The sequence below is a fragment of the Arachis ipaensis genome, chromosome B01, assembly GCF_000816755.2.
Source record: "Arachis ipaensis cultivar K30076 chromosome B01, Araip1.1, whole genome shotgun sequence".
NCBI lineage: Eukaryota > Viridiplantae > Streptophyta > Magnoliopsida > Fabales > Fabaceae > Arachis > Arachis ipaensis.
The window spans coordinates 89,707,555-89,720,514 of NC_029785.2; the positions used below are offsets into that span (position 1 = coordinate 89,707,555).

The 12,960-nt window shown below is 36.0% G+C and overlaps 1 protein-coding gene across 1 annotated transcript; it reads right to left on the minus strand.

Moving 5' to 3' along the window:
• LOC107609104 lies at positions 6,140-6,784 on the minus strand. Its single transcript, XM_016310943.1, has one exon. It carries the CDS (start codon positions 6,782-6,784, stop codon positions 6,140-6,142), a length of 645 nt encoding a protein of 214 aa, XP_016166429.1.

Here is a 12,960-nt window from a genome sequence, read left to right on the forward strand (position 1 = left end):
AGCACAAACAAGAGGTATTTTTTAAGCCCCAAAAACACCAACTGGGCAGCAAGTGCAACGTTAGCCACAATAACTTTAGCACTAACGCCACACTTGTAGCGTTAGTTTGGCTAACTTTGGCACTAACTTTAGCACCTAGACCTCAACTTGACTCACTTCTCTCTCAAGCCCACTTCAAAGCTCAACCAAGCAAGCCCACAATTGTCAACCAATCAAGGCCACAAGAAGCATCTAGAATAGGAATTTTCATTTAATTGTAATTTGCTTTTAATTTCATTTTGTAATTTAGGAGAGCCTATATAAAGGCCTTAGTTTTTACATTGAAATCATCTTAGGCTAGATGAGGCTGGAAATTGGGGAATTGAGGGATGGAAGAGGGGTCTTCGGACTCCCTTCCCTCACACACTTTTCCTTTTCTTTCTTTGTACTTTTCATTTATGAATTTTGAAGTTTTATTTTCAGTTTTTATCTTCATTTTTACTTTTCTGCACTTGTTTTTAGTTCTTACATTTACTTTTCTTGTCATTTTACTTTTCTGCACTTTATTGCTTTCTTTACTTTTCTGTCAATTTACATTTCCTTGTTACTTATCACTCCATTATGATTCGTCTAACTAGGATAATCAATTAACCATTGATTGCTTAATCCGTTAATCTCTGTGGGATTCGACCTCACTCTATTGTGAGTTTTACTTGACGATAATTCGATACACTTGCCGAAGGGAGATTTGTTGAGAGACAAGTTTTCCGTGCATCAAGTTTATGGCGCCGTTTCCGTGATTCGGAGCAGATGTGCTATTTTGGTTTTGATAAGCATATGAAGAAGTGTTGTTGTGGGGGTGTTGAGACGTCCTCTGTGTGAATTGCTGGTGAGTTGCATTGTTGTTGGAGTTGTAACGTCTCTGGTCTTGGTTTTAATCTTGCTCACTTCCCCACCCAAAGTTTGGGTGGTTTCTACATCCAGGGTTGTAGGTCTTGGAGTATGGATCATAGCCTGAAATTTTGGACCTCAGCTCTCAGATTCGTGATTCGTTGAGGAGGGTAAAATCTTGCTAAGAATTTGTTCACCACGTCTTCCCAAGTTGTCAAGCTTTCCCTTGGGAAAGATTCCAGCCATTTGGCTGCCTTGTCCCTGAGTGATAATGGAAATAAGAGCAGTCTATAGGCGTCAGGATGAACACCATTAGACTTCACTGTGTCACATATTCTCATGAAGGTGGTTAAATGTTGATTGGGGTCTTCTTGAACACTTCCTCCAAACGAACAGTTGTTCTGAACAAGGGTGATGAGCTGTGGTTTAAGTTCAAAGTTGTTGGCATGGATTGTTGGCTTTTGGATGCTACTTCCACAATTGTCTGGGTTTGGATTGATGTAAGAGCCCAAAACTCTTCTATCCTCCCCATCATGATTTGCTCTACCTCCTCCCCCATGGTTGTGATCTTCTTCTTCATGATGGTTTTTCATGTTGTCTTCCATGTTTGTTTCAAAGAATTCCTCTTCTTCCTCAGCACCAACCACTTTTTTTCCTCTTGCCTCCCTCCTTAATCTAAGGAAGGTCCTATCAGGTTCAGAATCGAAGGAAGTTGAAGCCCCACTTCTTCTCCCTGTCATACAACCATCAAGTGCAAGCAAGAAAAGATAGGTGCAGAAAGTATTTGTGTCAGAATTACTGTTAGTTGTGGGTGATGCAATATATCAAACAGTTAGTGGGTTAGCAAACAGAATTGAAAATAACAAAGAAAAACAAAAGAGTAGAGGGGGAAGGGAAGAAGTTTAACTAAAACAAAAAGTAAATCACTCAAACAGAAAATGAAATTCACAAAATAAAAATGCTCAATCTAGTGATCTTCCAATTTAATCATTGTTGATGCACAATCAATCTCCGGCAACGACGCCATAAACTTGATGCGGGGAAAACTTGTCTCACAACAAATCTCCCTTCGGCAAGTGTACCGAATTTGTCGTCAAGTAAAAACTCACAATAAAGTGAGGTCGAATCCACAGGGATTGATTGATCAAGCAACTTTAATAAGACAATTGAATGCTTGAATGAAGAACGAAATCTTTCTAGCAGATCAAGAGAAAAGAAAGAAGAAGAAGAATGAAAACTACAATTGATCCATTGAATTACAACAGAGCTCCCTAACCCAATGAAAGGGGTTTAGTTGTTCATAGCTCTTGAAAATGAAAACAAAGATGGAGAATACATCCTAAAACTAGAAAATGCAGAGAAGATAAAATACAGAGAGTAGTTCTCCTTTTTCCAGCTTCCAGAGCTCCTTAACAATTCAAAGCTACTCATATATATATACTATTTCTCTCAGCTTCTAGTTGGCTCTTCAAGTCTTGGGCCTTTGGATCTTGAGTTTGAAGCAGTTCTTTTCTTCATTTGGGCTTGGCTTTACTTGCAGAGAAAAAGTGCTAAGTGGGCAGAGACTTCAGCTCAGGGCATTAGGGGTGTTAATATTTAATAATGTAAAATGCACAATGTATGCTTGAATCAAGGTGTAAGTGAATATCTACCCAAAACTAGCTTATTTCCTAAAGAAATACATGAAACTACCCTAAAAACAATAAAGAAAAGGTCAGTGAAACTGGCCAAGATGCCCTGGCATCAACGTCTCACTGGTACTTTATCACGTAGCCACATAATAGGAGTCTCGTACATAGAATTTAGGTTAAAGTTCGCATATGAATGGGGTGCAAACGTTGGCTGGTCTCACTGTGTATACATATAAATAAAGAACGAGATTCACCCTAGACTCAGAAGACTATCTAGAGCGGAATCCTCTTTGCGAACGTTCATCAGCGAACTACGGTAGGGTACTCATGATTCCATCTGAAGAGGGAAGGGAGAGAGAAGGGATAAGAACTGGGGAGTTCTTAGTAAGGCCGGGGATATTAGTTAAGTTCATTAATTCTGTGTCGCTTAGCAGACAAATAGCAAAATACAGAGAAACAGTAAACAGAAGATACAGATAAATAAAGAAACTAAGAAATCTGAAAGCAGAACACAACAAAGAATACAAGAAAATAAAACACAGACACAAAGAATAGAATACAAACAAAGAAATCACACATTCATACAACAATCATAACAGAGAAAATGCACAACCAAGTATGATGCATGTCTGTCCTATGCAGGCCATGAGCTCACGTGTCGGTTTACACCCTGCAGCCCGACATTACCCAGAAACTAGTCCTAGATATGGCTTTATCTCTGTAAGTGAACTTCGGCTTACAGGAATAGTCTAACCACAACACAACAACTTTCTGTACGTGAACTTCGGCCTACAGAAACGGCACCCTTGTAAGTGAACTTCGCCTTACAAAAATGGCGCCCCTGTAAGTGAACTTCGGCTTACAGGAATTACAACTCTTTGTAGGTGAACTTCGGCCTATAGGAGCAAAATCCTAAGATACACAATTGATATTCACTATAGGTGAACTTCGGCCTATAGGAATAACAACTCTCTACTTATTCTGTGAGGTCAAACACACAGCTATATAGCTTTTAACTCTTTTCCTTTCTAACATGTCTGCAAGTTTCTAAATCCTTTTTCATTACCTAACATACATCAATACCTTCTCTTATACCTTTTCTTAGGTGTTTAATAAAGAGGATTAAGAAATTTTGGACTCAACACTGCCTTCCTGAGGCTTTTAGGAAAAACTGCCTTTTATCAATATTTTATTATTATTAATAAAATAATATTACTAATAAAATAATATTTTAATATTAAAATAATAATATTTTATTCAACTTTCAAAAATTGCATTTTGACCCCTGAACTTTTTGGAAATTGCATCTTGACCCCTTAACTTTTAATATTTACCCTTTTGCCCCTTAACTTTTCTTTAATTAACTTTCAATACCAAACTTTTTAATAATTGCATTTTGACCTCAAAATCATCATAATAAACATTTTCCCATCCTTCCAAAAACCCAAAACATTTTTCCAACAGTTCATCAGATTTTCACTTGATTTTCAGCTAGTTTTTCAATCTTTTCGGTAACCGATTTTTACCTGATTTTTACCAGACCAAAGAGCAACGTTTCAGCCATCAAATACACATCAAATAAGCATCAAATATCATGAATTTCATGTCTGGAAAGCCACGTTTTCCAGCAGCAACAATAGACACTTCAAAACCATCATAAACTTGATTTTCAAGCATTAAACAACAAGATCTCATGATCAAACCATCACACAAACACTCAAAATCAAACCTCAAGCAACAAGATCGGATTTCACACTTCAAGAACATAGCCAATCATTGATTAATTTACCATACCTTACCTCTTTTGCTGCTGCCCAAAAGTTGAACCCAAAACAAGCTTCCAAAAACACTTTTATGCATATTTTTACATCAAAAACAACTTTAGAACCATATGAATCATGAAGGCTGAAGCTTTATGATGATGAAAAGAAGGTTATTCTCACCTTAAAGCAGCTAGAAATCATATTTTCTTAGAGCTTATGGTTAGTGAACAAGAGATCCTAAGAGAAAACATGAAGAAAACATCATTAGCTTGATTTCTCCACTATGGCTGAAACTTCAAGGAGGAGGAGCAGCCATAATACCTTGATTTAATCCATGAAAAGTGACATAGAAATGAAGAGGAGGAAGAGGTGAACACTTTGGTCAGATTAGATTTTTGGTAAGGGTTTTAGTTTGAGAAAGAACGGAGGTTGAAGCTCAGGTGTTCATGGAAGTTCTTCCATTTCTCTCTCAAGAAATTTTCGAAATTTGGCTTGGCTTGGAAGAAAGGGTGACGGTAATGATGAGCCTAGGGATCCATGGGGTTAGGATAAGCATTATCTTAAAGTTTGGTGTAAAAATATCTCAAGAAATGATAATTACTGAAGCTAGATGTGTTATAACACAAGTATTTCTTACTTTCTCTTAAGGAACCTTTTCTTGGAGAGTAAGAAAGGAAACACGTGGTAGCTAACTCTGGGAGAGCCACGCATCACAGGGTGCTGACTCATCAGAGTTTAATAATAAAATATCATTCAGAAGATAATTATTAAAACTAGATACATCTGATTACACTACTAAAGGATAAGCATGAGCTTTACTAGTATAAATGACACTAGTAACATGATCATCTTGAGGATAAAAGATATTAGCATTGCTAAATTCATCTAAGAATGCCGGCATTATCGATTACCGGTAGATTTCTAGCTCTATTATTATATTACTAAAAATAGATCAACATTAATCACAGTAGAGAATATAATAATATAATATTCCAAATAAAATAATAATATATGAATATTATATTAATATAATTTTTCTCTCGAAATTTGAGACCGGCTCGTCACAATGAGACAAACCACGGAAATCAGAATTTTGAAATTCGGCCCCGAAGTGGCTCAAAAACGCAACTTTTCGCGACATGCCTACTTAGATTAGGAGAGGTTTCTGGTGCGGTCAAGCTGCTGACTCAGCAGCTTGATGACACAGCACTCGTGCAATAGAGGTGCTTATATGCACTAAAATTCCTAAAAATTCCATAAAAATTCCGTTTGATCTCAGAAAAGCGCCGTTTCTTTGAGGCTAAGCTGTTACATTCTATCCTCCTAAAAGAAAATTTTACCCTCAAAATTTTGACATGCACAAAGAAGTTGTAGAAATACCTATCATAAACAACATCATAGTGTAGTACTCACCTCAAGAGGAAGGACTGGATGCATTGGTGTTGTCAGAAGTGACGGTAAACACCCTTCCTTATTGCTGTGGTCTAGCTGGATCCCGGACAAACCTCTTTAGGCAAATCCTAGCTATGTGTCCAGGTTCTCCACAAGTAAAATAAGTGTTTGTCTCAAATCGACAAGTTTTCTTACCATGATCCTTTCCACACTTTGAGCATACCGAGATATCCTAAAATTGACCATTCCGTTGATTCCCACTTTGGCGTTGAAGCTGACCATTTACCTTAAATTTGCGACCTTGAGGGGCTAGATCTTGAATAAAGTTTCTTCGTGAGGCTTCCCTACGATTTTCTCGAGCTATTGTCACCTTCTTCGAACATTCTTCCACTAGTTTACTTTTATTTACCAGTTCAGCAAAATTTCTTATCTCTAGCAGAACAACAGAATTCATCAGTTCTTCTTGGAGTCCTCTTTCAAACTTCAGAAACTTACATTACTCAAATCTACTGGGTTCCCTTTACAAATCTTGGAAAAACGACACAAGTCATCGAACTTACGGGCGTAATCAGCAATAGTCATATCTCCTTGCGTTAGCTGCATAAGTTCCATCTCCTTAGCATCACGTGCTGCTCTCGAAAAATACTTCTTATAGAATTCGTCCCTAAAGGTATCCCAAAAAATGTCACATTCATTCTGTTGCAGCAATCGCTGTATCCCCTGCCACCAGTACTCAGCCTCTCCTTCGAGCATATAAGTAATAAACTCCACATATTGGCCTTCCGAAACATGTTGTGCCTTCAAGGACCTTTCTATGCCACGAAACCAATTATCAGCTTCAATCGCTACAATCGTACCTTTGAACTTCGGTGGATTAACTTTCAAGAAAGTAGCTAATGTCATAGGCCTATCATGGTTCATCATATCTCTTTCACCATTCTCACCGTTATAATCGTTGTTACGTTCACCATTACGTTCCCCCAAATGGTTAACTGCTCGAGTAGTAGCAGTCGTCGTTTCACGCACAGCCTCGGCCATAGCGTGAATCGCAGCAAATAGATTATCATCGTTTCGCGGTGGATTGTTAGTAGTAGTCCCTTCCCAATCGTTACGTCTTTGTGGAAGCATCCTGATTTTGTTTACACCAAACAATCAATACCAAGGTGATCAGTCTTAATACCTCAAGTTGGGCGTGAACATTATCAGAATGAAAGCACAAAGACAATCATGCAACACATATCACATGGATATCCTATAAGCATGAGACACAAAACAGAGCATGCGATAAAGCATGGTTCAGTCCATTCCCCAGGCTCTAACAAGAAAGACCGCTCTTATACCAAATTGTAACGACCCAATTTTCAGTATGTCTAGATCATACCGGAAACTGAGTGCTACCAACTTGTCTTCCTAATTATTATCTATTACTTATTATATGAGCCTGATTCATTGCTAAAGAGTTGTTATTTTGCGGGGTAATTTTTTTAAAAAAACATTTGGACTAATAAACGGAATTATTCACAATCAATTCTCAGATAATAACAGAAACAACAGTTATAAACAACCATACTTATACACATTTTAAACAGTTAACAACATTCAGTTATCTAGCCTTTATTAGAGTAAAGATCTTTAGTTAGGACACCCCTAGATATAGCTAGATAATACTATATACATATATATACATACAATATCCCAGGCCCTGACCTATTCAAGAAGTCCCTAAGCTGGCACCCAGGCTAGCCTAGACTCTATACTCACCTAGTCCTCTAAACTACTAAAGCGAGGGAAAGTATGTTCTAAGTCTTCAAAACTCGAGTCAAGTGGAACATCATCAAAAGGTGGAGCATCGTCTATTACTCCTCTGCACGATCATACGTTGTCATATGACGTCTCACTGGTACTTCATCACATAGCCACATAACAGGAGTCTCGTACATAGGATTTAGGTTAAAGTTCACATATGAATGGGGTGCAAACATTGGTTGGTCTCACAGTGTATACATATAAATAAAAAACGAGATTCACCCTAGACTCAGAAGACTATCTAGAGTGGAATCCTCTTTGCGAATGTTCATCAGCGAACTACGGTACGGTACTCATGCTTCCATCTGAAAGGGGAAGGGAGAGAGAAGGGGTTAGAACTGGGGAGTTCTTAGTAAAGCCGGGGTTATTAGCTAAGTTCATTAATTCTGTGTTGCTTAGCAGACAAATAGCATAATACAGAGAAGCAGTTAACAGAAGATACAGATAAATAAAGAAACTAAGAAATTAGAAAGCAGAACACAACAAAGAAAACAAGAAAATAAAACACAGACATAAAGAATAGAATACAAACAAAGAAATCACACATTCATACAACAATCATAACGAGAAAATGCACAACCAAGTATGATGGATGTTTGTCCTATGCAGGCCATGATCTCACGTGTCGGTTTACACCCTGCAACCTGACATTACCTAGGAACTAGTCCTAGATATGGCTTTATCTCTATAGGTGAACTTTGGCCTACAGAAATAGCACTCCTGTAAGTGAACTTCGGCTTACAGGAATAGTCTAACCACAACACAACAACTTTCTGTAGGTGAACTTCGGCCTACAGAAACGGCACCCTTGTAAGTGAACTTCGGCTTACAGAAATGGCACCCATGTAAGTGAACTTCGGCTTATAGGAATCACAACTCTCTGTAGGTGAACTTCGGCCTACAGGAGCAACACCCTAAGATACACAATTGATATTCACTGTAGGTGAACTTCGGCTTACAGGAATAACAACTCTCTACTTATTCTGTGAGGTCAAACACACAGCTATATAGCTTTTAACTATTTTCCTTTCTAACATGTCTGCAAGCTTCTAAATCCTTTTTCATTACCTGACATACCTCAATACCTTCTCTTATACCTTTTCTTAGGTGTTTAAATAAGAGCATTAAGAAATTTTGGACTCAACACTACCTTCCTGAGGCTTTAAGGAAAAATTGCCTTTTTATCAATATTTTATTATTATTAATAAAATAATAATATTTTATTCAACTATCAAAAATTACATTTTGACCCCTGAACTTTTTGGAAATTGCATCTTGACCCCTTAACTTTTAATATTTGCACTTTGGCCCCTTAACTTTTCTTTAATTAACTTTCAACTCCAAACTTTTTAATAATTACATTTTGACGTCAAAATCATCAAAATAAACATTTTCACATCCTTCCAAAAATCCAAAATATTTTTCCAAAAGTTCATCAGATTTCCACTTGATTTTCAGCTAGTTTTTCAATCTTTTCGGTAACCGATTTTTACCTGATTTTTATGAAACCAAAGAGCAATATTTCAGACATTAAATACACATCAAATAAGCATCAAATATCATGAATTTTATGGCTGGAAAGCCACGTTTTCCAGCAGCAACAATAGAAACTTCAAAACCATCATAAACTTGATTTTCAAGCATTAAACAACAAGATCTCATGATCAAACCATCACACAAACACTCAAAATCAAATCTCAAGCAACAAGATTGAATTTCACACATCAAGAACATAGCCAATCATTGATTAATTTACCAAACCTTATCTCCTTTGCTGCTGCCCAAAAGTTGAACCCAAAACAAGCTTCCAAAAGCACTTTTATGCCTATTTTAACATCAAAAATAACTTTAGAATCATATGAATCATGAAGGCTGAAGCTTCATGATGATGAAAAAAAGGTTATTCTCACCTTAAAGCAGCTAGAAATTACATTTTCTTAGAGCTTATGGTGAGTGAACAAGAGATCCTAAGAGAAAACATGAAGAAAACATCATTAGCTTGATTTCTCCACCATTGCTGAAACTTCAAGGAGGAGGAGCAGCCATTATACCTTTATTTAATCCATGAAAAGTGACATAGAAATGAAGAGGAGGAAGAGGTGAACACTTTGGTTGGATTAGATTTTTGGTAGGGGTTTTAGTTTGAGAAAGGACGGAGGTTGAAGCTCAGGTGTTCATGGAAGTTTTCATGGAAGTTCTTCCATTTCTCTCTCAAGAAATTTTCGAAATTTGGCTTGCCTTGGAAGAAAAGGTGATGGTAATGATGAGCCTAGGGATCCGTGGGGTTAGGATAAGCATTATCCTAAAGTTTGGTGTAAAAATATCTCAAGAAAGGATAAATACTGAAGCTAGATGTGTTAGAACACAAGTATTTCTTACTTTCTCTTAAGGAACCTTTTCTTGGAGAGCAAGAAAGGAAACACGTGGTAGCTAACTCTGGGAGAGCCACGCGTCATAGGGTGCTGACTCATCAGAGTTTAATAATAAAATATCATTCAGAAGATAATTATTAAAACTAGATACATCATATTACACTACTACAGGATAAGCATGAGCTTTACTAGTATAAATGACACTAGTAACATGATATTCTTGAGGATAAAAGATATATGATGAAGCATTAGCATTGCTAAGTTCATCTAAGAATGCCGGTATTATCGATTACCGGTAGATTTCTAGCTCAGTTATTATATTACTAAACATAGATCAACATTAATCACAGTAGAGAATATAATAATATAATAATCTAAATAAAATAATAATATATGAATATTATATTAATATAATTTTTCTCTCAAAATTCGGGACTGGCTCGTCACAATGAGACTAACCACGAAAATCAGAATTTTGAAATTCGGCCCCAAAGTAACTCAAAAACGCAACTTTTCGTGACATGCTTACTTAGATTAGGAGAGTTGTCTGGTGCAATCAAGCTGGTGAGTCAGCAGCTTGATGACACAGCACCTGTGCAACAGAGGTGCTTATATGCACTAAAATTTTTAAAAATTTCATAAAAATTCTGTTTGATCTCGAAAAAGCACCGTTTCTTCGAGGCTAGGCCGTTACAGTGACAATAAAGGAGTGGGAGTGAGGGTTAGAGTGATGGAGATGGTGGGCATTTAGGATTAAGGTTTTTCTTAGGGTTAAAATTGGAAAAAAATTGACTAACTGTTGACTGGTAAAAATTTGACAGTAAGAATAAAATTAAAACTATTTCAAACGTTAGGGATAAAATTGAATTAAACTAACATTACAGGTAATTTTAAAAATTTTTAAAAATGTTAGAGACAAAAAGCATATTTTACCTTTTCTTTTCTGAAATACAAGAGGCAAAAATGAGATTGAGTTTATTGCTTCCTTGATGACATTTGATATGTATTCTTCCAAATATCAATTGTACATGTAAAGAAGATTTATGGAGAGTATGCTTGATAGACCTTTTCTCCCCAAAGATCTATTGTATTTGTTAATAATTAGAAAAGTAGGAAGTGAAATGGAAGATCGTCACATGAAAATAATTATTTACAAATTTTTTGATATAAACTTTACATGTTTTATTATTATTATTATTCCAGGATTGCTACATATCTAAATATTTTTTCATCAAAGTTTATTTAAGTTGCAGATCCAACATCAACAAAAATCACTCTCATTAAAAGAGCGTAATTACACACGCATCTTCTTTTTCTTCTCACGCTCATTTACGCATGGAGCATTCTTCTTTTCCTTATGCTCGTTTATGCACGGGGTGTCTTCTTCGCCTTCCTCCTCCTCCTTTTTTTCACATTCCTTCTTCTTCACATGTTTTCTCCTTATCGTTATTCTTTTGTTGTTGCTACTGTATTTTTTTTTCCTTCTTATCTCCCTAGTGAAGAAGCATTAAAAGGTGAGGAAGAAGAGTTTTGAATTGTGCAGAACAGAAATGAAACAAAATTATATTCAAAATGAACCGAAATTATATTTAGAATGAACCGAAATAATATTCAAAATGAACCAAAAATTAATTTCAGGATGTAAACTCGTTTCAAAACAAAATGCACCTTATTTAAATTCAGAATGAACCGAAATTACTTAATGATTGCGACACACAAACTTAATTCAAAAACAAACACAAATAAAATTGAATTATGAACTAAAACACATCCAAATTCATAAAGTAATTTTGCAGCATTATCTGTTTCTTCTTCTTTGTTTGATTAGATGAACAAAACAAGAAAAAAAAGAACATGATGAGAAGTTTTGAGGAATTTTTTTTCTTGTTTCTTCTTTTTTTGTTTGATTTTTCTTCTTTTTTCTTGGTTTTATTCCTCTCAAGATCGTGAAACAAGAAGAATCATAACAAAATAATTCACTCAGAAATTAACTAAAATTATATTCAGAAATGAACTGAAATTATATTCAGAATGAACCGAAAATTAAATTCATAATGTAAACTCGTTTCAAAACAAGAACAGACCAAGTGCATCTTATTTAAATGCAGGATGAACCGAAATTATTTAATGATTGCGACACATAAACTCAATTTGAAAACAAACACACAAACAAAAATTGAATTATGAACAAAAAATGAGAAAAGAATTAGAAAGAGGAGGAGGAGGTGGTGGTGATGGTGGTGACGATGATAACGAAAGTGAAATATAATAAAAAATTGATGAAAAGAAGAAGAAGACGTAGCATTAGGGGTGAAGAAGAAGAAGCGCGGATGGAAAATAAAACGGAAAAAAAATGCGTGACTCTAAATAACTTGGATAAACTTGGATGCTAAAATTACTTAGATGTGGAGAATAATTCTTATTATTTATCTCAATAGTCCTACTACTTTTTAGAAGATCATCTTATATCACTTTTTGTTTAAAGATTTGGATTACTATGAACGTAATTATAAGCATAGTAGTAAATGTAGCTGATATCATCTTAGCTCTTCAGGATTCTCAGATTGCTAATATTGCTCTTCTTGGCATTTGGCAAGTTGGTTTGGCAAATCCTTCATCATCATGACAAGCGTTGGGTACAAATATTTAAAGAACCGTAACATCTTTGAGGCAAAGCAGGGACTACCAGGGAGTGCTTCATCCTCTGTTTGAAAGTAAAGCAGCTGAGATTTTAAGGAAAATTTTGATTTGGGACGTGGGTTCTTTATCAAATTCATTTTGTCAGTGTTGTCTTCAACGTGCAGAAACTTTGCTGCATAGCCTGCATTGATTACGTGATTGTCCTAAAGTAAGAGATGTTTGGGAGCTTCATGGTTTTGATAGTGTGGCCTTCTATGCAAAGCAAATTTCCATCGTTGGCTCTAGGACAACACTGCCAGAAGGAACTCAGTAAGGTTTGTGGCCGGTTTATGGAGTCTCTGGCAGAATAGGAATGATTCAACTTTTAAAAATGGGATCAGCTCTGCATTAGAGACAGCGTATAGAGCTCTACATTAGCTTTCGAAGGTGGTAGTGTTCTAATTGAGTGTGAGACAGATTCGGCAGAAGCATATTTCTTGGTAAATC